At 40.5% G+C, this 26,558-nt stretch overlaps 1 protein-coding gene across 2 annotated transcripts in view; it reads right to left on the reverse strand.

The window, feature by feature from the left end:
* The window catches only part of ATP2A2 (ATPase sarcoplasmic/endoplasmic reticulum Ca2+ transporting 2), a 60,833-nt gene extending 34,910 nt beyond the window's left edge, over positions 1–25,923 (reverse strand). The window contains exons 1-5 of one of the 2 annotated variants that reach the window (XR_008664118.1): positions 25,226–25,923; positions 24,506–24,523; positions 24,325–24,407; positions 16,804–16,908; positions 12,552–12,690 (exon numbers count right to left, since the gene is read on the reverse strand). Coding sequence is in view for 1 of the 2 variants with exons in the window: in XM_055322906.1 (XP_055178881.1) it covers positions 12,552–12,690; positions 16,804–16,908; positions 24,325–24,407; positions 24,506–24,523; positions 25,226–25,343 (463 nt within the window). In the remaining variant the exon portion in view is untranslated. The remainder of the gene's footprint in view (positions 1–12,551; positions 12,691–16,803; positions 16,909–24,324; positions 24,408–24,505; positions 24,524–25,225) is intronic. The other variant, XM_055322906.1, reaches the window with a different exon arrangement.
* Between the last annotated feature and the right edge of the window lie 635 nt (positions 25,924–26,558).

Raw genomic sequence — 26,558 nt, forward strand, 5'->3', positions numbered from 1 at the left:
CTTTTATTTTTATGAGCATTGGTAATACCAAGTGCTTTATTTTTCAAAATTCTTTTATCTTCAAGATCAAAGTTGTTTTATATTTTTACATAGTCAAATCTGGTGATCTTGGAAGCTCTGTATCACTTAGGAAATATGTTCCTTAAACCAGGTGGTTTCTTCTAATTTTTCCAAAATCTTAATCACAGTGACATGAATGGAGTTGGTACTTACTGGTACTATGACTACCACTGAGTCATGGGGGAACAGGGAGGAGGTAATTACAGGAAATCAGGAAATGCCAGCCCCGGAGATTTCAGATGAGGCTTCAAGATCAACCAGTCCATAGTGATCTGATGGTCAGGGGAGACCTTCCTGAGTTCCTTGTTTCTCAGGTTCTTCAAGTCTCAGCTGCCCTGATTGATGAATGAATGGCCCTAGGTCTCAATACTCTACGTCTAATACATCTGGACCAATTTCTGTTAGACTATTTGCTCTCCTGCTTATGTACAAATTCTTAAGAACATCTCTGACTGTGAAACAGAATTATGACTTACAGAACAACTAAGATAATGATTTCTACACTATCTGGATGAAGAGGCTCAGATCCACACCTCTAGCTAGCCCCATTCTCCTATCCTTCTCACTGCAAAAACAATTCCATATGGGGGAAAAGGCAAGAGAGCAAACCTGTTCCCACCTTATTTGGTCATACATTTTTGCTTCTACTTCTCTGATCCATGTTAATCATTTTAGAGCATTTTTTTTTTAAAGTAATCTCTACTCCCAACCTGGGGCTTAAACTCATGACCTTGAGATCAAGAATCTCATGCTCTGGGGATCCCTGGGTGGTGCAGCGGTTTGGCGCCTGCCTTTGGCCCAGGGCGTGATCCTGAAGACCCGGGATCGAATCCCACATCGGGCTCCCGGTGCATGGAGCCTGCTTCTCCCTCTGCCTATGTCTCTGCCTCTCTCTCTTTCTCTCTCTGTGACTATCATTAATTAATAAAAAAAAAAAAAAAAAAAAAGAATCTCATGCTCTATCGACTCAGGCGCCCCATGTTTATCATTTTAGAAACAGGTGAAAACTAACAATAGTCCAGCAATACTATGTAATTTTACTTAATTACATCATTTAAGTGCTTCTCCCCCTCCTCCGGCTTTGTTAAGATCAGCATATAACACTGTATAAGCTAAAGGTATACAACGTAATGACTTCATAAATTGCAAAGTGATTACAATTACTTAACATTCATCAGCTCACAGTTAAAAATATTTCTCCTTGTGATAGGAGCTACTTTTAGCAACTTTCAAATATACAAAATAGTATTGTTAGCTAGAGTCACCATGCTTGGCATTATATCCCTTGAACACTGGTCTGATAACTGGAATGTTGTACCTTCTGGCCACCTTCACCCAATTCTTTCACCTGGATATCCCTGGCAAACACCAGTCTGATCTGTTTCTAGGAGTTTTGGGTTAGGAGTTTTGGGTTTTTTTTGATTCTACGTGTGAGATCACACATGTGCCTTTCTCTGACTTACTTAGCCTAACATCCTCAAGGGCCAATTTTGTTGTTGCAAACGGCATGATTTACTTCTCTTTTATAGGTAATATTCTACTGCATATATATAACACATTTTCTTTATCCATTCATCAACAGATATTTGGGTTGTTTCCATGTATTGCCTATCGTAAACAATGCTACAAGCAGTATGTAGGTACAGTTATTTCTTTGGGATCGTGATCTCCTTTCCTTCAGATATATACTCAGAAATGGAATTGCTGGATCATATGGAGTGTGTACTTTTAAAAACCAAATAGCTAGATCCTGAGGTAGATTTCTGGGAAGAAGGACAAATGAACTGCCTTGAAAATGCATGCGTGATTTTGAATGTGTCTTTGGGGAGGGAGAATTCAATTCTCAAAAGGACTGCTATCTAGAAATGATTAAGAACTACTGTGCTAGAGCTCTGCTTCTCAAGTGTGAGCCACCTGGGAGCCTGGTCTAATGCTGAACAATCAGACTCCATTCCAGACCTACAGAATCAAAATCCACACTTTGACAAAATGCACATGCACATAAAGTTAGAGAAACATTGCTCTAAGCGACTGGCCAAATCTACAGGCCTGTTTTTGTCTGTTTTTTTTAAAAAAAAAGCCCTCAATGGGGCACCTGGGTGGCTCAGTTGGTTTAAGGGCCCAACTCTTGATTTCAGCTCAGGTCATGATCTCGGGGTTGTGAGCTTCATCCAGCCCCAAGTTAGGCTCTGCACTCAGCTTGCAGTCTGCCTGAGATTCTCTCCCTCTCCTGCTACATCTCCCCCTGTTCCAGTGGGTATACATGTGTGCCCTCTCTCAAAATCTTTGAGAGAGCCCACAAGACAAGCATGTTTTTTACATTTTAAAGGCTTAATTAAAAAATTTTTTTTCTATGGAGACTATATGGGGCCTACAGAACCCCAAATATTTACTAAAAGGCTCTATATACTCTCTCTCTCTCTCTCTCTCTCACACACACACACACACACACACACACGCACACACACTCAGTTTACAAACTTTCCCGTTCATAGCACAGAAGTGATGATGCCTTGGGTATTGTGTTAGGTGTTAGGGAGCTTGGCAGTTATGGACTAAAGTGTCTGCTGACTCTTCAGACTGCTCCAATCCTTTTCTTCCTAACAGCAAGACTACACTTGGATTCATGGCCTCAGTAGCAAATGATAAGGCCATGTTATCAGAACTAGACATCTTTTAGAGCCAGAAACCTCCTTAAAAAAAACCTCTACTCCAATTACCCAATTCTGCAGAGGTTCATTTATCCAGTGTCATACAGAATTAGAATTATCTGGGTTCTTCTGCCAACCAGTCATCTTTCTATTTCACCACTTTGTCTTTCCTTCCCTCAACTGCTTGGAAACAATGCTCACGTTACTAATTTCTGTTACTGCAAGATGACTACTAAAAGTGAAATTTTTCTTCCCTTAGTTACGAAGTTTAAGAATTAGTTTTTTTTATTGACTAAATCCCAAAATTGCTGGCCTTACTGAATATTTACTTTTCATTTTAGGAAATATAAAATCAATCTCTTGAGAAGCTAAAGGAAATCCTATTTGATGTTAAGACTGTGTCATTTCTATCGCTTCCATAATCGTAAGATATGATTTGCTCTAACATATACTTATTATAGGACAGAAATCATCTAAGGATACCTATATCTTTGTACTACTCACCAACTCCAGATCACCAACATACATAAAGTCTGTTTTAAACGATCCCCAAAACAACGGCCTTGAGAGTCAATAACCCCCCAAGCATACACTGGAACCCTTAAAATTCTTATGTGAGGACTTTTAGGATGACCACAGCTTGATGCACCTTGATAAGATTAGCAGATAACCCAGAAAGCTTAAAAATATGGATGTTCACTTTTCATAAAATTATAACCAATTTTACTAATTTTGGTTTCCATCCACCCAAATATTTTCCTGGCACTAAGATAATAATACAAAAGTACTGTGGCTTCAAAATATGAAAATGTAGATAACTATTTCCATACTTTTCCTTGCCAAAGCAATTTTATTTGGCTCCTATATTCTAGATATTTCTAAGGTTTACATAGCATTTGCTATGCATGCTTTCACAATGTCTCCTTGGAAAAGTCTACTCCAATTACCCAATTGGAAATGTCTACTCCAATTACTCCAATTACACCCTTATCCTTGGAAAGGTTATTAGCTGGTATAGCAACATCTGAAATTTAACTTCCTCAATCCCTACATCTTCCCCCTTCAAAAAAACTCCTGGTCCAGCCTAGCCTTCAGAAAGTTCAGCAAAACCACTCTAGAGTTGTTCAAAAGCTAGCAAAAAGAACTTTCTCACCTGAATTTAGGAGATGAACCCTATACCCAAAAAATGACTACAAAAGATCTCTTTTCTTTCTGCAAGTATCCAAATAGTAACTCCACACTTATCATCTTCAAAATAATTCACAATTTTCTCCAGTTTTTCAAATGATCAAAGAACCCCTCAAGCTCGCCACTTAGATGGTGCATTGGTTGTGTCTGCCTTTGGCTCAGGTCATGATCCTGGGGTCCCTAGACTGAGTCCCATGTCAGGCTCCCTGCTTAGCAGGAGTCTGCTTCTCCTGCTCCCCCTCCCCCTGCTTGCTCTCCATTAAAAAACAAAAAACAAAAAAACCCTCAAACTTAATTTCAGAATTTAAATGAAAGTATAAAAGCTATTATGTCTAAAAGCACAGTTTGTGCCATTTATCCCTTCAGGCTATGTAGAGAGTAAGACTGCCAAGAAATAATTTAGATCTACAGTTAAAATTCAAGTTCATTTCTATGGTTTCACAGAACCAAATTATTGGGTTAAATGCCAAATGGCAGAGTCAATCAGATTATTAATCCTAATAAAAGTGGAAGTTAAAAAGCCTCAACATGTATAGTTTTAATATTATTTTTAAAAAAGATTTTATTTATTTGACAGAGAGAGAATGCACATACACAAGAGGGAGAGGGAGAAGGCTACCCACTGAGCAGGGAGCCCAGACACAGGGCTGGATCCCAGGACACCAGATCATGACCTGAGCTGAAGACAGATGCCTGACCAACTGAGCCACCCAGGCGCCCCCAGTGTTAATGTTTTAATAAATAAACACATTATTTTGTGTGGCTCAGGTTAAGTAGTCACAGATTTTTCCAAAATGTTTCATGTATCATTGTAAATGTCTTAGGATTACATCTTATCCAGGTCAATGACCCACTGGTTCTAGTAATTCAACAAAACTATCTAGTTTGGATATAAATACCCAACCACCAAACAGAGCAAACAAGAATATACTGACAACCTAAAAACTAAATTGTGATGGGGCTTCAACATGATAAGGAACATCTACAAAAGCCCCAACATCAGACTTCATGATAGAAGACTATGCTTCTCCCCTATGATCAGGAACAAGACAAGGATGTCTGCTCTTGCCACTTCTATTCAATATTCTACTGAGGAGTCTCTATGGCAATTAAACATGAAATAAAAGGCACCCAGATGGGAAAGACACAGAAATATTTGTTTGCAGATGACATGATATTATAAATAAAAAAATCTCAAAGGACTCCTGAAAAACTATTAAGATGTCATGCCAGCAAGACTACAAGATATAAGAACAGACAAAAATCAAATGCATTTCTATACACTAGCAAAGAAAACAATCCCAATTACACATAGCTTCCAAAAAAAAAAAAAACCTACCCATAAAATAAATAAAATAAATAAAAAGTATAAGACTTATGCATTGTAAACAAAAGAATGCTAAAATAAAAGATCTAAATAAATGGAAAGATACTACATCATCACCTAAGTGGCATTTTCCTGCACGGGAAGATTTACTATTGTTGATGGCCATATTCCCCAATATGATCTATACAATCAACAAAACTCTTATCAAGATCCCAGGCTGTTTTGAGGAAATTAGCAAGCTAATCTTAAAATTTATATGGAAATATACTATAGAAAAAAACAACAACATAGAGAGAACAAACTCAATGATGTCAAAACTACACAAAGCTACAGTAACCAAGACAGTGTGGTGCTGGCATAGTGGATAATGTAGTCAATTGATTTTTGACAAGGGTGCCAGGATAATTCAATGAATATGTCTTTCAACAAATGGTGCTTAGATAAATAGATATCCAAATGCAAAAGAAAGAAGCTGGACCCCTATACCTCACACCATATATAAAACCTTTATGGGGATGCCTGGGTGGCTCAGCGGTTGAGCGCCTGCGTTCTGGCCAGGGCATGATCCTGGGGTCCCAGGATCAAATCCCACACTGGGCTTGCTGAGAGGAGCCTGCCTCTCCCTCTGCCTGTCTCTGCCCCTCTCTCTGTCTCTCATGAATAAATACATAAAATCTTTAAAAACAAAACAAAAAAACCTTTATGATTTCAGACCTAAGGCAGGACACTGAAAGCACAAGCAATAAAAGAAAAAAAACTGACAAATGGGACTTTTATAAAAATTAAAAACATTCATGCTACAAAGGACACCAAGAAAACCAAGAATGGGAAAAATTCCTGCAAATCAAATCTGATAAAACAGAAAAAATATACACACATATGCGTGTATGTGTATATATATATATATACATATATAAATAAAACAGATCATTAAAAGGACATATAACCCAATTAAAATGGATAAGGATTTAAAAAGACATTTCTCCAAAGACAACATACTAACAGAAAATAAACACAGGACAAGATGTTCAACACCATTAGGAAATTAGGGAAGATACCACTTCATGGCTAAAATTAAAAAATAAATAAAAGACAGTAACAAGTGTTGGTAAGAATATGGAGAAACTTCTATGTTGCTGGTGGGAATGGAAAGGATGTAACCACTTAGGTTAACAGTTTGGAAGTTACTCAAAATGTTAAACAGAGTAGTCATATGCCCCTAGCAATTCCATGGCTAGGGGTGTACCTAAGAGAGTGAAAGCACACATTTACACAAAAACTTGTACATGAGTATTCACAGGAGCATTATTTATAGTGGCCAAAAAGGGGAAACAACCCAAATATCTGTGAACTGATGAATGGATAAATGAAATGTATACCCAGATAAAGGCATATTCAGCCATAAAAAGCAATGAGATACATTACCCACATAAATGAAGTATGTGACCCATGCTACATGGATGAACAATATGCCAGGTGAAGAAGGCAGTCTCAAAGTCTCAAAAGGCCATATATGATATGGCCCCATTTATACACAATATCCAGAATAAATTGTGGCTGCTCGGGCCTAGGGAAAGACTGCTAATAGGTTTGGGCTTTCTTTTTTAGAGGATGAAGATATTCTGAAATTAAGATAGTGATGATGACCCCCAACTCAATATACTAAAAAAACCCACAGAATTGTATGCTTCAGAAGAATGACAGTTAAGGCATGTGAATTATATCTCAATAAAGTTGCTTAAGGAGAATTGTGACCTGGGCCTCTAACAAATCAAAATATGACCTGCTTGTATACACTGAGTATACATTATATTCTCTAGCAAATGAGATACAGTTTATTATAGAAGCAATAAACCACAAAGACTCAGTTTCCTCAACTGTAAAGCGTGAACAGCAGCACACATATACAGGATGTACTCTGGTGAAGAACCAAACACTTGCAGCCAAGCACAGTATCCGGCACATACTCTAAGTTTAGCTATAATTGAATGTGCGCATATAGACTTCCAATTATCCGCTCTGTACAGAAGTTGCATAATAACCATGTTTTTTTAGCTGAATCTACCACATACTTCTGATTGATTTCAAGTTTCATTCATTATTCACCGAGAGACTGTCATATGCTCAGCAAGATTATAATGGTCAGTGTGATAGTTCTGCCCTTAAGGTGCTCACTGCCTCATGGTAGGACAACAGTATTTAATAAAATGTTTGCATTTATCTAAAACTAGATTATCACCTCTGTTCTGCATCCCTTAGAATGGTCAGAATTCAAAAAAGTAATATACAAGAGCCCAATGTTTAAACACTGCATATGCTTTTAGCAACTCATGTACAGTGGGGAAAGAACAGGAAAGAAAAAGTGCTAAACTATCAACTGTCAGCACTACTCACAAAGGATTCAGAAATAGGTGAGAGTAGAATGGGTTTAAGTATATTTATTGCTTAGAACAGCTACAAATAAGTCTACTCACTTAAGATGAGGGATTTAAACTCATCTTTTAATATAAACAGATTGTTTTTTGAATAATAAAAGAAATGGAGTAGTTGCCAGAAGCTGGAGAAGGAGGTAAAAGGAAATAACTGTTCAATGGGAAGAGCGGGTCAGTTTGGGAAGATGAAAAGTTGTGGAGATGGGTGGATTATAATTGGGAGATAGTTGCACAGCAACGTGTATGTGCTTAATGCCACAGAACTATATACTTATAAAGGGTTAAAATGGTCACCTTGATATTATGTGCATTTTACCACAACATATGCAAATAAGGGTATTCCAGTAGACTGGAAATGTTAGGTTACATACACTGAATCAATCTTTATTTGTCCTTCCTTTTTCTAAAAAAAAAGATTTTATTTGGGGGATTCCCTGGGTGGCTCAGCGGTTTGGCGCCTGCCTTTGGTCCAGGGCGTGCTCCTGGAGTCCTGGGATCGAGTCCCGCGTTGGACTCCCGGCAGGGAGTCTGCTTCTCCCTCTGCCTGTGTCTCTGCCTCTCTCTCTGTGTCTCTCATGAATAAATAAAAAAATCTTAAAAAAAAAAAAGATTTTATTTATTCATGCGAGACACAGAGAAGAGAAGCAGACATAGGCAGAGGGAGAAGCAGGTTGCCTGTGGGGAGCCCAATGCAGGACCTGATTGCAGGAACCTGGGATCACGCCCTGAGCCGAGAGCAGACACTCAACCACTGAGCCACCCAGAAGTCCCTTATTTGTCCTTCCTAAACTATCGAACACTACATTGTAGGAAAGAGAATTTCAATGGCAAGAAAAGTCAGGTGGATTAGGGCTATAACTAAAGCTTCACCACTGTGAGGATCTGTGCACTGGGCAAATTAATAAGTTATATAAAGTTTGCCTAGCTTCCCAGAAAAGGCTAGGAAAGTTCAGTGGAACTGAAAACTGAAAATAGAGGCCTGTATGGCTAAGAGTATAGGAAGAGGCAGGAGATGAAATCACAGAAGCAAGCAGGAGTTGAATGACGCAAGGTCTTTTAGGTGAAAAAGCATTTTATATTTCAAGTGCAATCAGGAAGCCACTAAATAATTTTATTTTTTTTCACTGAAGAATTTTAGCAGGTAAGTAAACAACAGGACCTTCAGGAAATTGCTCTAGTTGCCACCTGGAGAAAAGACTGGATGAAGGTGACAAAGGAAGCCAGAGCCCAGTTAGGACACAAGGACAGTCCCAATGTGAGCTGGTGACTGAGGAAACAAATTCACAAATTTGGGTTTATTTTGGAGACAGATTCACATGGTCTTAGAGACAGAGAATGAGAAGGAAAGACCAAGATGCCTCCTAAGCTTCTCTCAGCTAATGAGGTGGTCAGGGTGACGTACTGAGACAGGCAAGCCTGGAGAGCAATAAGATTGAGAAGAAAAGACAAAAGAGTAACTGACCTTTATCTCTTCAAAAGAGAAGATGCCTTGAGGGTCAAGGTTACAGCTCCCTCTGACGCTATTTACCACTGCCTTCTACTGATGAAAACTCAGGATAAATGCTTTTGATGGTAATTTCTCTGACTTTTCTTTTTCTTTCTTTCTTTCCTTTTTTTTTTTTTAATTTATGATAGTCACACAGAGAGAGAGAGAGGCAGAGACACAGGCAGACTCCATGCACCGGAAGCCCGACGTGGGACTCGATCCTGGGTCTCCAGGATCGCACCCTGGGCCAAAGGCAGGCGCTAAACTGCTGCGCCACCCAGGGATCCCTCTTTTCATATAGACTCAATATACTGAAATAGCCTAACTAGCACAAAAATTCTTAAAATAGTTTTAGTTTGAGAGGCTCAAGAGTGTATTACCAGATTAAGCTGGAGAATAGGAAAACACTGTCAAATGGAATCTCATACACAAACGTAGGTGACATTATCGGCAACAGCACCTTCCACAAACATCCTTCCAGAAAGACAAACCATTTTCCACTGAGGTTTCCTTACTCTGTTACCATCCCATCACCATCCAGTCACCTCAACTAGAAATCCTGCCAGTGGCTTTGACACTACAACCCAAGCCCAGTTAGCTCCTTACACCCATCTGGGTTATTAAAACCTGTCCCTTTGCATTGAAATCTGAGACTCACTTGTCAAACTATAATGACCATAATTCCATGCCCAGGGGAGATTCAGTTATCTGGGGGCAGGACCCAGTAGACACTTTAAAGAGTACCGCCAGATGACTCTGATGTGCACCTCTGCTTAACAGCCACAACTCACAATCTTTCCTTCATTATTCTTTTTTTTAAATATTTATTTATTTTTATTCATTCATTCATTCAGAGAGAGAGAGAGAGAGGCAGAGACACAGGCAGAGGGAGAAGCAGGCTCCATGCAGGGAGCCCGACGTGGGACTCAATCCTGGGTCTCCAGGATCACACCCCAGGCTGCAGGCAGCGCTAAACCGCTGCGCCACCAGGGCTGCCCTCCCTCATTATTCTTAATGCTACCGCTCTCATTATCTCTTGCTTCATCACCTCCAGCCTAGACTATCAAATGGCCTAGACTATTAAATAGCCAATCTCTAGCCTTCCCCATTCTGACCTATATTCTGTATCACAGCCAGAATTCCCCCTCTAATTCTTATTTTTGCTGTGACAAATTGTAAAATATGAATGAGGTTTGTTGATCAATTTCCTGATTTTGATAACTATACTAAAAGAATGCCCTTGATTTTATAAACACTCAAGTATTTAGGATTAAAGAAGCATCATACCTGCAATGTACTGTCAAATAGTTCAGACAAAAATGTCTGAATGTGCAGATATCAACTGACAGAGGATAATGCACATGTGATAAAATGCTAACACTTTGAGAATCTGGGTAAAGGTTATGTGGGAACTATTACTATTCTTACAATATTCTTATGCCAAAGTAAGTTTTAAAAATCCAGTGAGGGCCACCTATCCAGCTCAGTCGGTAGAGCATGCAACTCTTCATCTTGGAGTCACGAGTTTGAGCCTCGTGTTGGGCACAGAGATTACTTAAAAATGAAATTAGAAACCCAAAACAAATATAAAAAATAGTGAAAGGGAAAAAAATAGTGAAACGGAATAAAGGGGAAAGGAGAGAAAATGAGTGGGAAATATCAGTGAGGGTGACAGATCATGAGAGACCCCTAACTCTGGGAAACGAACGAGGGGTAGTGGAAAGGGATGTGGACGGAGGGATGGGGTGACTAGGTGATGGGCACTGTGGTGGGCACTTGACAGGATGAGCACTGGGTGTTATATGTTGGCAAATGGAACTCCAATTAAAAAATATATATACAAAAAAAAAAAAAAACCACCAACCCAAAAACCCAAAACACACCGAACCCAATGGCCCAAACATTTCATTCTAAGTTGTACTTTTGTTAACACTATGAAACCAACGTGTTTGGTTCAATATAGGTAACATTTCTCTTTTTCTGGAAGAAGAAAAATTATGGATGAGAGACTATACCTATGACAAGGCAATTTCCTTTCAGAGGCCAAAACATGTTGCTTTTTGCAACCTCTTCATTAAAAGGCGACAGACAATGAAAACAAAGAACTTCACCACAAGACAGTGTAAAAGTGTTACTGAGACAATTCACAAAAAGAAACTAAGTACAGTTGACCCTTGAACAACATGTTTGAACTGCACAGGTCCACTTACACATGGTTTTGTTTGTTTGCTTTTTACAATACAATCCTATAAATGTATTTTCTCTTCATTATGATTTTAATAACATTTTCTTTTCTCTGACTTTATTGTAAGAATATATAAAACATACAGAATATGTGTTAACTATGTTCTGCATAAGGTCAACAGTAGGCTACTAGTAATTAATTACCAGTAAGTGTTTGAGAAGTCAAAAGTTAGACATGGATTCCTGAGTGCCCCAACTCTTCCTGCACCAGTTCAAGGGCCAACTGGTAAAAAGTATTCAGAGCTCAGCAAGGTGTGAAAAACCATGACAATGTGAATAATCCAAGAACCCTCGAGTAAAAAGACTAGACTCTTCTTATTGATTTTGGGCATTCAGGGCTGCCTAAAAACATGGCACTGATCCTGAGCAATGAGGATACACATCCCTTTAAGTTTTGTGGAGAGCTCTGGCCTTGCACTGGATTCACAAATTCTTCAAAGCCCACCCAAAGAACCCAGGCTGAGACCCCTAGCTCTGTGTCATGTAGAAGTATTTTAAAGCAGAGCTTTTTATTGTTAGTTTTTATTTATTTATTTTTAAAGATTTTATTTATTTATTCATGAGAGACACAAGAGAAAGAGGCAGAGACACAGGCAGAGGGAAAAGCAGGCTCCATGCAGGGAGCCTGACGTGGGACTCGATCCTGAGACTCAGGATCACGTCCTGGGCTGAAGGCGGCGCTAAACCACTGAGCCACCCAGGCTGCCCTAAAGCAGAGCTTTTTAGAACCATGAAATGACCCATAGCCATCTACTTAATTTGATAGTTACAAGTATGACTAAACATTTGTGTCAAGAATCAAAACCAGGAAAAGTATGCAACCCCTAACTAGTATTCCAAATTGCTCACTGCAACTAATTGTCAAATCAAGTGAGGGTGACAGTAGTAGTTTCACTGATGGTAGTGCTCTACCATGCACCAAAAGCAGTAAGTTCTGTAAGTTCAAAACACTTTGTTTAAAACAAACTTTATCAACATGAAGGGAGGTGACAAACACCTTGAAATAAATATACAGAAAACTGGATTTGTTTGGAAGGCACCAAACCCTGTTAATATAATTGATACATACGAGCATGATTTTTAAAACAATTATGAGCCTTGAGAAATGAACTGCATTCAGATACACAATCTAGAATAAAACAAAAATGACAAACTCAACTCACCAGCAATTTCTACAATATCACCAGGAACTATGTCTTTAGCTTTAATCCGCTGGACACTCTTTCTGTCCTGTCGATATACTTTGCCCATTTCAGGCTCATATTCCTTAAGTGCTTCGATGGCATTCTCAGCATTTCTCTCCTATAAAAAAAAAAAAGATAAAAGTAGTAAATACATATTGCCATTGCAAATTAGAATTTTGGCAGAAGGAATCAAATTTTATTTTATTTTTTTAAAAGATTACTTATTTATTCATAGAGACACACAGAGAGAGAGAGAGAGAGAGAGAGAGAGAGGGGCAGAGACACAGGCAGAGGGATCCATGCAGAGAGCCCCACGCGGGACTCGATCCAGGGTCTCCAGGATCACGCCCTGGGCTGCAGGCGGCGCTAAACGGTTGCGCCACCAGGGCTGCCCCCCCCCCCGCCCTTTATAAAGATTCCAAGGAATCAAATTTTAGACTTTTAAACTTTAGAAAAAAAGACACAAGAGATGCACATTAATGACACTTGCAAGTAATTCACATGAAATAAACACCAGGCTCTTACAATTTTATGTTTAAAAAAAAATGAAGAATTAATAAGCACCCTAACAGGCCTAAACAGGGAATAAAATCTAACAAGGAAAAGCAGTTACAGAATATTGTCCCCGAGCCCACTGTGTATAACATGGCCCTCGTCTCCAGACTCAGTCACACCATTGAAATGGATTCTCACATGAAAGGTAATGGTCTAGGGCTGGACTGCCTAGGTTCGCCCAAGGCTTTTCCACTTAACAGCTATGTGATTGTGCACAAATTACACAACTCACAGGCTTGGAGTCTACAAAACCTAGACACCAATGCTACTACCTCAAGGGCTGTGAGGATTTATAAACTATTTAAGCTGTGCTTCAGTACACAGTACACGTTGGGAGTTTTGAATTAAGAAAACCAAGTTACATCTCACAAATTCTAGGAAATCTCTGCAGTAATAAGGACCAGTAAATGGCTGGACTCTCATCACAGGAACTGTCAGTCCCTGGGGCCTGAGTGGCTCAGTCGTTTAAGTGTCCAACACCCCCCACCCTTTCTTTTCAAAGATTTATTTTTTAGAGAGAGAAACAGAGAGTGTACACATGCATTGGTGGCAGGGGCAGATGGAGAGGAAGAGAGAATCTTAAGAGCAGACTTCGCACTGAGTGTGGAGCAGTCCAAGGCGGGTCCAAACTCACAACCCTGAGATTACAACCTGAACAGAAACCAAGAGTCAGAAGCTTAACTGACCGAGCCACCCATGTGCTCCAAGTAGCTGACACTTAACTTTTGGCTCAGGTCATCATCTAAGGGTTGGGAAACTGAGCCCCATTGGGCTCCGCACTGGGAGTGGAGCCTGATTAGCTTTTCTTCTGCCATCTCCCCCACCTCGACCCCCAGCCTGGCCCAAAAACCAAAAAACTGCCAGTCCTGTGGCATATATATCACATTCACGAACATACCAAAACTTACACACAGCATTTCTTTCCAAATTACAAGAAGATGTAGAGATCAAAATGAGTAATGTTAAAAAGAAAAAAAAGCATATGTGCCAAATTTGTTTTCTCTCCTTCTGGAGAGTAAGCAATTAGAAGTCAAGGAGCGAATCTACACAACATACACCCAGGTGAGGTTACTTAATGCACAAAGGAAAAGATTCATCTCTCTCACTTTTTGCCTTCTGATGATATAAAGTTCTATTTAACCTTTACTTGGATAGAACTTGTGCATAATACTATGTGATCTCATTTTTTACCTTACTAGAATTATGGTCTGTTGCGAAACCCCCAAAACCTACTTAAAGCGAATTAAGAGACTCAAAACTGAAAGCTAATGGCATGTGCCTCACTTTAAATGTTTATAACCCTGAAAAAGTATAGAATATGTTAAATTTAGGAACCTTGTGATAAAAATAAGTTCAACCTCATATCAGATCTGCTTAAAGAATTTATCTGCATCACCTTATAATTAACAGGGATACTAGAATACTTAATTCTAATTAAATGTTACTGCTGTAAAGTCCGTAAAGTTCAAATGCTACTAATACTGCAGAAAGAATAAATTCTAAGCACTGCTGCTATTCAATTAGTCAAATTTAAAACTACTTTTTCACAGGACTGCCTCTCCCATTTATTAATTGTGGCAGTTTTAATTCTTTTTCTCCTTCTTCAAGGTCATGTCAGGTAGAGTTTAACAAGACTGCTCAAGGTTAGGAAATATCCCAGGAGCACTGTATTTCAGTTCTACTCAAAATTAGCAAAGGTGCATTTAAGTTAGAAGCATTATAGACAGGGACGCCTGAGTGGCTATCAATAGCCAAGAAGCCCAACATGGGACTCGATCCCGGGACTCCAGGATCATGCCCTGAGCCAAAGGCAGACACCCAACCGCTGAGCCACCCAGGCATCCCAAGAATGTTATTTCTTAAACTAAGATAAATATAAAAGTTCCATAAAAACTGCTGTAAAATTTTACTTCAGAATTCAGATCAGCCTGGGCCTGGATTCAAGCTCCAGATACTCTATGTACTAGCTGTATGGCCTTTAAGAAGTCACTCTGAACCTCAATGTCATATTTGTCAAATGGGGTACACTTTGCCTTAAAAGATCACATAACAACGACACAGGAATGTATGTAAGGTATCTATCTCCTAACTGGTATAAATTACGTAGTGGGAAAATATATATTATTGGCTTGAGAAGGACAATCTAATGCTGTATACTGTTTCTTTTTCCTACATTATTCACAAGGGGATCATTTCTACTTAAATATAAACAAAATTTTAAAAATCTATATTTATAAAAATTTATAAAAAATTAAAATAAGGAATATAGCACAATAAAATTTTCTAAGTACACCATCTTTCGATATGAGCCCACTACATAAAGGCCTTCATGTTTATTAACAAGATCAGAAGTTTACAAATTTTTTTTTGGTAAGGTTTACTTATTTAGAGAGAATGCAAGCATGGGCAGCAGGGGGGCAGAGGGAGAGGGAGAACCTCAAGTACATTATCCACTGAGCAGAGCATGACCTGAGCAGAAATCAAGAGTCGGCCGCTTAACTGACTGAGCAACCCAGGTACCCCAGAAGTTTATAACTCTAACAAGACTAAGGATTTTTTAAAAATGTTTCCACATTAAAAATGTAGATACACTCTATTTTAGTCCTCAAAGGGGTGATTATAGCCATACTTATATTTTAATACTCAAAATGAATTTGAAGCATTAGTCTCTGTTAAAATATATTTTTTAAAAAATCAAACAAATCAACAGTCTTAGGAAAGTTAAAGTCCAGGATGCCTGGGTGGCTCAGAAATTTTCACTCAGCGGTTGAGTGTCTGCCTTCAGCTCAGGGCATGATCCTGGAGTCCTGGGATCGAGTCCCACATCAGGCTCCTTGTGGGGAGCTTGCTTCTCCCTCTGCCCGTGTCTCTCATGAATAAATAAATAAAATCTTTTAAAAAAAAAGGAAAGTGGGGATCCCTGGGTGGCGCAGCGGTTTGGCGCCTGCCTTTGGCCCAGGGCGCGATCCTGGAGACCCGGGATCGAATCCCACATCGGGCTCCCGGTGCATGGAGCCTGCTTCTCCCTCTGCCTATGTCTCTGCCTCTCTCTCTCTCTGTGACTATCATAAATAAATAAAAATTAAAAAAAGAACTTCTTAAAAAAAAAAGGAAAGTTAAAGTTCTCTAACTAGTTATATACAGAACAGAATTACATGAAGAGAGGATGGTAAGAACCCCATTATGTTTTTGTAAACTGGCTTCCATTCTGTGAGTCAGAAAGGCCTGGGCAACTGAGGGGAAACAGCCAGGAGTATGCTCTGAAGGGAAAACAATTTTTATAGGTAAAGCCACAAAACAAAACAAAACAAAACAAAACAAAACAAAACAAAAAAATTCCAAGGAGAATAAAAATGACAATTTATGAAATTTCTCACAGGAAGCAGGTAGGAAATATAAAGACAGATACTAGTTCTCAAATTTCCTGGTTTTTCTCAAACAGCTTCTCTCCCATTTTTCTTAACTCCATGCTATCATGAAGGATGAGTAATTTTAACAGTATATAGTGCAAGAGACATCTAAAATGTTGCCATTAAATAAACAGACAAAAGAAAAAACACACGTAGACTTTCCAAAGATATTTTTAGTCAATGCATCAGGGAAAAAAACAGATTAACACAGCTTAAAATCACTTATATAGATTGCTAAAATCTAGCAGTGCAGAATTTTTGCTTACCTGCCATACACCCACAATTGCATTGGCTACTAATATAAGTAAAATTACAAAGGGTTCTACAAAGGCTGTAATTGTTTCTTCACCTTCTTCAAACCACGCCAAAACCTAAAAGAGAAATGGCATGTGTTAGAACCATAATGTGTTTTTCGGCTTAGTGCCATTTGACAACAAAAGTGGCTAGTGCTAAAGGAATTACAATATACAGTATCTCTCTTCTTATCATCTCTAGAAACAAATGGTGGCAAAATGTAATGACAGCACCAACCAGCATATGTTCCCTGTTCAGAGTAATTCTTGAGAATCAAAACTATACAACTTCTTAATGCCCTTCAAAAGCTAATTTAATTTTTCACATAATAATTGTTTTGAAATCCAAATAAAATACTTTCTGGGAAATAAATTCCATTCATTTTACAAGTACATATTAAGAAGAAATAAAACTTAAATTCTCAATTTTGTTAAAGTAAAAGGCAATCATCTACAACTTTGTGTTTTGCTTTTGCTTAATATTCCTATAAAACAATATCCACAGGTATAAATTCACTGTAAAGATCACTTGATTACGGACTCAAAATTGTAGAGTACTGATAATGTTCTGGTATTATCAGGGGTATCACTGTAGGTCATCCCAGAATTACTCAAGGTTGTTCTGTGATCAGCAATCTATTTTGAAGGTTATCCTCCATATGACATCTAGTATAGCAACACAGCACTTCAGAGATGGCAGAAGTCCACAAATGTTACTTATAACTGGATACAGAACACTGCCCAAGAAAAATGACCAGAAAATTAATTTCTAGCTCACACGACCATAACCTTGTCAGGATGTAAGAGCTACAAGTTAAGAGAGCCACGACAAACTTCATAATTTAGCAAACTTAAGGTGGTAAGAGAACCCAAGAAACGAATCTTTAACGATGACAAAGAACATGGTAAAACAGCCTTCTAAATAGTTAAAAACTAATTTTTGTGAAAAACTGCCAATCAAGAAAGGATATCAAACATATCTAATGATTCAATGTGGGATAAGATTTGCCTTTGTTTTTTTTTTAAGATTTATTTTTATTTATTTATGATAGACAGAGAGAGAGAGAGAGAGAGAGAGAGAGAGAGAGGCAGAGACACAGGCAGAGGGAGAAGCAGGCTCCACATGCCAGGAGCCTGACGCGGGACTCGATCCTGGGACTCCAGGATCGCGCCCTGGGCCAAAGGCAGGCGCAAAACCTCTGAGCCACCCAGGGATCCCCTTGCCTTTGTTTTTTAATATTGCTTTAACATGTCTGCATATTTCACAAAAGTCTTTTCTTTAAAAGAACTATTTAGTAAACAAAGAAAGCACTGGTTTTGATACTTTTTAATACAGTCAGATAGGACTCATGGTAATAATGAAACCATCTATGTTTATGCTGAGTGGAATAGTATAAAGTGAACTTTTACACAAATAGTAAACAATCAGGTGAGTAAGGCAAGGCCTAATGTGAATTTTTCAAGGAAGATAAGGGAATGTTGAATGAACACGAATTATCAACCTGAGAAGCAAAAAAAAAAAACAAAAACAAAAACCAGGAGACACCAGGCCTGGGTCCGGATAGGTAGCAATGAGCACTGACAGCTACTGAACTACAACAGGCAGAAAACCAGAACGAATATAAATGTTGCCACAAGCTTTCAACAGGGCATTCCTGGTGTTAAGGCCAGGCCTAGTGCCAAAATGAAAACTTCTCTAGGAAGTTATAAATTTTGATAGATGCAAGATCACAGCTGGTTTGATACTAGCCTTTCAAACATTTTGCCAAGGAGAGCATATCAGAAATAAAAAACTTAATTAGCTCTTGGGGGAGAAAGATCGCTGGACTTGCTGAGTAACTAGGACCTTTCCAAAAGGTCAGTGAGGCATTAGCAATTCTAAGATAAGCTTCACACCTTGTTAAAGAGGGTATGAACTTCCCTCTTGGCAACTAGGCCTAAGGAACAACTTAAAAATTATATCCCCTAACAGCTGGAGCAAAGGGAAGACTACAGCAATAGTGATAGGACTCTCAGAGCCAATCTCTACTTTTTAAAAAACGTGTGGTTCCTTTACACAAGTAGAATTTACCAATCATGTAAAAATCCTTATCTGTACAATGCAGTAACCTTTTCTCCCACTATAAAACTTCAAATGTTTATGTGTCAGAAACCCAGGCATTCATAATTATTTGAAGGTTCAAAAAAAAAATTATTTGAAGGTTCAAAAAAAAAATTATTTGAAGGTTCCACAAGTATATTAGTTACTGCTTGATGAAAGACCAGTGGGCAATGGGTGAAAGGCTGGTGCTGAACCTATTTAAAAATCAACAACCATCAATTTCCTGAATATTTTTTTTAAATGTCTATTTTGAAACCACAAATAACCCAAATAATTAAATGCTACAACCCAGGGCAGCCCGGGTGGCTCAGCGGTTTAGCGCCGCCTTCAGCCCAGGGCCTGATCCTGGAGACCCGGAATCGAGTCCCATGTCAGGTTCCCTGCATGGAGCCTGCTTCTCCCTTTGCCTGTGTGTCTCTGCCTCTGTGTCTCTCATGAATAAATAAATAAAATCTTAAAAAAAAAAAAAAAAAAAAGCTACAACCCAAAGTGAACATCAACCTGTATTTCGTTAACTGGTAAGAACCAATCCAGTTGAACACGTTCAGATCATATTATGCAGTCCTTCATGGTTTGTTCTATTGAAAGGAAACCTCCAATGTCCATGGGATGATGCTTACACATGAAAGATCCCAGAAGATGAGAAAGGGAGTGAAGAAGAGCATGCAGACATATTACTACCAAAATGAAAGATGCCTTATTAGCATTATTATAGACAGTTCATAATTACAGTTTATCAAGTTATACAAAATATATTTATATGGGGGTAAATGTTTCTAGAAATCTTCACTGAGAATATGTTGAACATAAATGATTACCTATTTGTATTGCCTTTTGTCCACTACCGTTATCCCCAGAGGCCTAGAAGAGTCTCTGGTACACAGACCAGGCTCACTGTTTACTATACAGAGGCGTCAATGAAAAATCTCACAGAACCTCTATGGTAACCAGACTCTGAGGGTGGTAAATAAACTTTAACACCTAGAGCAAAAAGTAACCAACTTCATCAACACTATCAAAGGGAAGTGGGAGAAAAAAAACTACAGGGGGTTAATTTTAGGCACAGTGTTTCTTCTTTGCTTTGCACTATTAATATAGTAACAATATTTGTCTTCTGCAGTTTATAGAATCCAGAAAATTCAAAGTTTCGAACTTGCCAATTCTATTCAAGGTAACCACTTACTAACAAAACTACAACTCAGACTGCTTCAATAGGTAGCAGAGACCATCTTCTAATTGTCTGTAAGACTTATTATCTCTGCATATCACAGTAACTTCTGACAGGACAACCAGGAGATGCAAAAGCAAACTTTTATCCAAGGTAAAAAGGTGTGTTCCAGTGGGAGACAGTCATGGTTCCGTGACTCTATTACCTTAGCTACATGTTTGGATAAGGTACTGAGCTCTTAATGAGACCCAAAAAAAGAACACAAGAGAGATCATAAGCACATTTTTAAGACTGAGGGCACCTGTCTGCATTCCTCTTTGTGTCCCTAGAAACTTACAAGGACACTGGGTACTCAAATACTTGTTCAATGGATGGAGAAATTTACATCAAAAAGTTTTTTTGTTTTTTTTTTTTACATCAAAAAGTTTTAAAGAGGAAACTGAAGTTAAACATTTCACAAGAAAGAAAAAACTATCAATAAATGTTATGACAATTGTCTGGGGTAGGAAACAAAAATTCTTTCAGCCATTAAAAAACAAAAGTATGAATTAGACTACATTCCCTTCTGACCCACACACAAACCTTATTTAAAAATAGTGATTTTAGATTTGAGAATACAATCTTCTTAAAAACATACACACAAAACATACACATTCACTTTTTTTTTTTTAAGATTTTATTTATTTGAGAGAGAGAAAGATCATGAGGAGGGGGGGAAGAGCAGAGGGAGAAGCAGACTCCCTGCTGAGCAGGGAGCCCTGATGCGGGACTTGATCTAGGACCCTAGGATCATGACCTGAGCCAAAGGCAGACACCTAACACCCAGTATTCACATTCACCTTTCAAAACATTTTAAAGAAAGGCTCTAAATAAGTTAGTTACACCAGTGAACTACTCATTTATCCTTAAAAAAAAAAAAATTAAGAAGAAGTTAAAAGAAAACACAGGGAAAAAAGTAAAATCATTACAAAATATAAACTACTTGACTATATTGTTCTAAGAAAACCAAAGAAAGCAGACCTCGTGAATTTTCAAAGTGCTACTAACACAAGTTCACCTCAAATATCTATTATATCAAAATCACTAACCCAGGTTCTAAAAGAAATGAAGAATCCCTTTTAAAGGGTCCAGTAGGAAAGAAAGACCAACTATTTAAATAAAAGTAACAAGTTGAGAAGTGCCTTGGTCTAATAAGCAAGTTTGAGCAGCATTTTAGGGTCAATGCAAGTAGCTGTGGTGGGGAAACGGGATGGAAGGCAGAGCAACTTTTGCAAACTGTTACCATAGAGGATCTGATGGATTCCAACGAGGCAAATATGGCCCTCTTACTCATCTCCTTCAGGTCTTTTCTCTAGATGTCAACCTTCCTGGAAGACTTTCCTGACCAACCTATGTGAAAATTATATTCACCTCCTCATACTCTTATCCTTCTGCTTTTTCTCCATAGCACTATCATTGTCCAACAGACTACACATTCTATTTCTTTATTATCTGTCTCCACTAGAATGTCAGCTCCAGATTAAGAGACTATTTTGTTCAAATGCTGTATCTGTCTGTGCCACGCATGTCTAGGTGTTCAATAAATACCTAATGAAGCAGTGAAAGAGAGTAAAGAACAAGTATTCCAGTAAGCAACTATGATATGTTAAATGAGGAGTAAAGTTTTAACCAAAGAGGAGGTAAAGACAAAGTGAAAGGATAGTAGGTCATGAATGTCAAATTAAAGAATTTTAGTTACGTCATATGTAGTGGAAGAGATTATAGCTTACTTCTTCCAATCCAAATAAACTTAAAAACCATTTCTATTTGGTGAATACTGCAATTAAACTTTATCCCTACAGGTCATGAGTATAAAGCATTAACGCAGCTTCCTAAAGTTAACATTTCACTTCGTTTGGTATCTGGAATAAATCACTAAAGCCTAGTATTTCTTTTTAACTTGAGCAGAACCGGATGATATAGTATGTACATGTTATAGGAACTATCTCTTCAATTCTCCAAAAGAACATGAATATTCTACCATGATTTTCCTGTAAAATGGGAATAAACTGACTATCACAAAAAAGACTCCATGACCTTCTGAAAGATAAATGAGGAATGAAAAGGTCAAGAACAATGTAGTAATAGTGCCAATTCCACATGAAGAAAATCAACAAAACAGGTTTGATATCCAAAATGTCTTGATCAAACAAGTCAGAGCAAACTAAGTGACAGTATTTCCTAAACATTTATTATTTCTGTTTAGCAACCCATAAAATTAAAATGTCACACAGTTCATTTCCTGAGCGTTAACTCCAAGTAGTTACCAAAAGAGTAACTCATATTTCAATTCCAAAATATAGCTCTAAAAAGCTATAAAACCCCAACATCCTACCCTATGATAAAATTAGAGCAATTATTTTTAAAACCCATTTGAAAATGCTTAGAAACTATAAATTCCTTACTTCAAAATAAAAGCATATACATCACTAATTCAAATTTTAATACAAAGTCATTCAAACTGGCAACTTAAAAGAGATCCTATACAACCCATAGTCAACAGCTTGTTCACAGGAAATAATGCTACTGTTATTACAACACTGCCTTAAGTTACACACACAGAAAACTCAATAAAAATTTATCTCTACCTTGAATATACCAGGTGATTTACCTCTAAGATGTCCCTGCTAACCTTACTGATTCCCCAGTATTTTAACTATCAAAGCCGAGGATACTTCAGAATTATGCAGGTAGCTTAAACATAAACATTATACTACTCCAAATGTATTATTTGTTTTGCCCCACGACAATGCACTGAAACTGATAAACAGCTCTACTCCTTTATCTTAATTGATAAAGCAGCAGACATTTAGGAGGGATGCAGTTGGGAGGAGTGGGTGGTGTTGAATTAATCAAGGACAGACAGACATGTAAGAAGTATGGAGTTATTCAGGAGGCTGAATGCTTTGCTACAACACTCTCAATTTTCATTGAAAACCAGAGAAAAGATTCGTGAGGACTGAATTATTATTAACACTTACATATCACTTAGCCAACATGGCATGATAGATTAATATTAAAGTCTCAGGTCAGAATCTGTATATAGTACTACTCCAAAAAGCTCACCTCTTGCCAATTTCTCCCCCTCACCTAAAGGAGTGCCCACTGCTTCCTTTCTACTTAGTTCTCAAAATAACCTTCCATGACATGGAAGACTAAGGTAGATTCCTGGGGCTTGAATATGTACAAACCTACAAAAATGAAACCTTGAAGCTGTGTCAATTTTGTGAAGCCTGAAAAAGTAGTGCACTGGGTGAATTTCACTTCCCATCGTGGTTATTACAAGAATAAAATACTGTAATTTGAGAACAAAAGTCATCTCATGCTGTTAGGATTAGGAACATCTGTGTCCTAGTCATGACCATTTTTAGGAAAACTACCAAGAAGTCCACTGCCCAAGAAAAAATGCAGTAAAAAATATTGAACAAAAAAAAAATGTTAATAACCTAGAAATATCCTCAGCAGCCCATCACCCTTTTTCTGCTGTAGTTCTTTGCATTTCACCAGTTTCTTAGCAACCATACAGGACTCGTCGGTAACCACTCACAGAATAAGAAAAAACGTTTTTTGTTTTCTTCTTTTAAGATCTAGAACCAACTATACAGAACCTTGTTCTCCCTACCTAGGAATCATTTAAGACAGGGGTCCAATTTAGATAAATATACCATCCTAAAGGTCAGTGACCAAATTTGGTCAACACTGGTGCCATCACTGCCGTCATCATTCTTGTCACTGTCAGAAACAACTGTCACCTTGCCATTACCAGAAGGGAGAGCAACTGGAATATTCCTTTTCTAAGTTCTATTTACAGACTACAAAGGGCCCCAAATCATCTTAGTATGATCTTACACAATGGGAGAATCCCAAACAGAAAAGACCCTCTGATAAATAACTTTTTGACATTAAAAATCTGAGAAAACACAAAAATTTTTAAGACCCTGGCCCATTTGGGAACAAATTCTAACTGCACTGTGCATGCCAGGCATTAATTTTCTGCACACAAATGGCTCCACGAGTTTTGTTTAGAATTTTCAACTATCTAATTTTTTTTTTTTAAAAAATGGGAGAAACCATTTAAATCTCTAAATATAATGTTCTCACCCAATAGACACCATTTATTTCTTGGTTTTTCATCTCTGGGATAGTCTCTACTTTTTGGAGAGAAAATAAGTTTCTTTATACTTACAAAAGATATACACGCTGCCAGCAGTAATATTCGAACTAGTAAGTCTTCAAACTGCTCGATCACAAGTTCCAGCAAGGTTTTTCCTGTCAGGAACAAACATTTGTTGTAAATGTCATCCTAACATCAGCACACAAAAGGGATTAAAAAAAAAAAAAGAAAGGAACATGTTAAGATTACTCACCTTCTTCAGCCGGTAACTCTGCAGAACGTAGAAATTCGCCAGGCAACGTGTCAAGAAGGGGGGGAAAAGATTAGCATTGCCTTTACAAAGAGAATTGCTAAAATTACCACTGTCTTCGAAAGACGTAGATACGTCTTCAGACAGACGAACCCCTCAACCATTTTTAAGGAAACCATACCAAATGGTACCCCCAAGAAAATATGCAATTTTTGTTGTAACCAGCATCTCAGGTCTTTCCCGAGGCGTAAAATCTCATCGCTATCTACTGAACAAGGGGTCATCTCAGCTAGGTCATGACTTCTGCCAGGTGTGTAGCTCTGGGTAGTACAAGAACGGTTGGAGGCTTTCTCAACTGCAACGACGCCTCCCAAACTGGCTGGGGACAAGAAAATGTCTCGCAGGGTTCGACCGAGCTGCAGGAGGCTCGTCCCTCCCTCCGGCGGGGCCGGCTGCTGCCGGCGACAAGCCGCCGAGCTAGCTGCGTGCGGGGGAAGCCAAGGGCTCAAGGCACGGGGTCCGGGAGGCAAAGACACGACCCCGGCGCCCCGGCCTGCAGTCCGCCTCCCGCGGGGCCGACGCGCGGGCCCGACCCCCGCCTGCAGCCCTCGGCGGGCGCGGAGCCCAGACCCACGAGGTGGAGCCCGGTCAGCCATCTTCCCTGGCTCTGGGGCCCGCGGCGGGCTGCGCGGGGCCCCTGCAGCCCCGGGCCCGGCCACCTACCGTTGGAGCCCCATCTCTCCTTGAGCTTCTTGACCTGCTCCAGACTCAGCCCCGTGCTCTCGTTGACGCCGAAGTGGCCCAGCACCTCCTCCACCGTCTTTGTGTGCGCGTTCTCCATGGCTGCGGGGGCCCGGCCGGCCTCGCCTCCAGTCCCCGCGGCCTCCTCGTCTCCGCCTCGCACTCGGGCCGTGGGCTCGTGCCACCCCGGGCGCCCAGGCGCGGACAGGCCTCTCCCCCTCCTCCTCCTCCTCCTCCTCCTGCGGCCGCTTCCGCCTCGCCGGGCGCTGAATCACCCCGCGCCCCCTCCCCCAGACAACCGCCCCTCTGGCTGCCCGGCCCTCGCCGGCGCACGCCCCGCGCTCAGCTGGGCGGTGGGGGGCTCCTGACCCTCCCTCCCGTCGTCAGAAGGGAGGGCCTCCTTCGCCCTCAGCCGCCCTCCGGGAGCGCAGGCCGCGGCCCCCGAGCCCCCTCCCCGCTCTCCCGAGGTGATTCGCGGCCCCGCCCGGGCCGGAGGAGGGGGCACCCGGCCGACCCCTGAGGGCGGAACGAGCGAGGGCGGCGAGCCGTGCGCGCTGCGCTCGCCCTGTTCCTTCAGCCCCGCACCCCCGACAGCGGCGGAGGAAACTGCGGCGAAAGAGAAGGAGGTGGCGTCGGGGACGGCTCCGCGGCGGCTGCTCTAATAGCATTTATCCGCCGCTGCCTCCCCTCTAGCCGCCGCCGCGGCATGTGGACGCCGCTCATTGGCCGAGAGGGCCCAGCGCGGCGCGGGCGGCACGGCCCCGCCCCCTCCCCGCGCTCCCTCCTCCCGCGCGACTCGCGCCCACGCCGCCGCGCAGGCCCCGCCCCCTCCCGCGCACCGCCCCCAGGAACCCGGATAGAGGCCTGCGCGCGCGGAGCCGCGCCCGCGCAGTGGCGCCCGGGCCCGCGGCCGGCGGGGGGCTCGGGCTCTCGCGGTCTTCCCTCCCCGCCCGCCTACGGACCTAGAGCCCAGAGAGGTCGAGGGCTCACGGTGGGCTCCCCGCGCTCGCTGCCCCGAGAACTCTCTGCCCGTCGGGGTCGGCCTGGCGTCAGCGTGGGTGGCGGGGAAGGCGAGGCGGAGGAACCCGGGAGCTCGGTGCGCACTGGGCTTCCCGAAGCGCCGCTCGGCTTGGTGTCCTTGGCTCGCCGGTCCCCTAGCCCTTGCCTGGCGGGCCGCACTCTGCATCCTAATCTGTCGCCTTCAGAGCCCGCTTCAGGAAGTGCGGGGAGGAATCCCGCGATTCCTTTCCCGCGCCGCCCGCATCCCGCATGTGGTCGCGGGAACTCCGCATCCCGCACCCCCAGCCCAGCGCTG

Source organism: Nyctereutes procyonoides, unplaced genomic scaffold, assembly GCF_905146905.1.
Source record: "Nyctereutes procyonoides isolate TBG_1078 unplaced genomic scaffold, NYPRO_anot_genome, whole genome shotgun sequence".
Classification (NCBI taxonomy): Eukaryota; Metazoa; Chordata; class Mammalia; order Carnivora; family Canidae; genus Nyctereutes; species Nyctereutes procyonoides.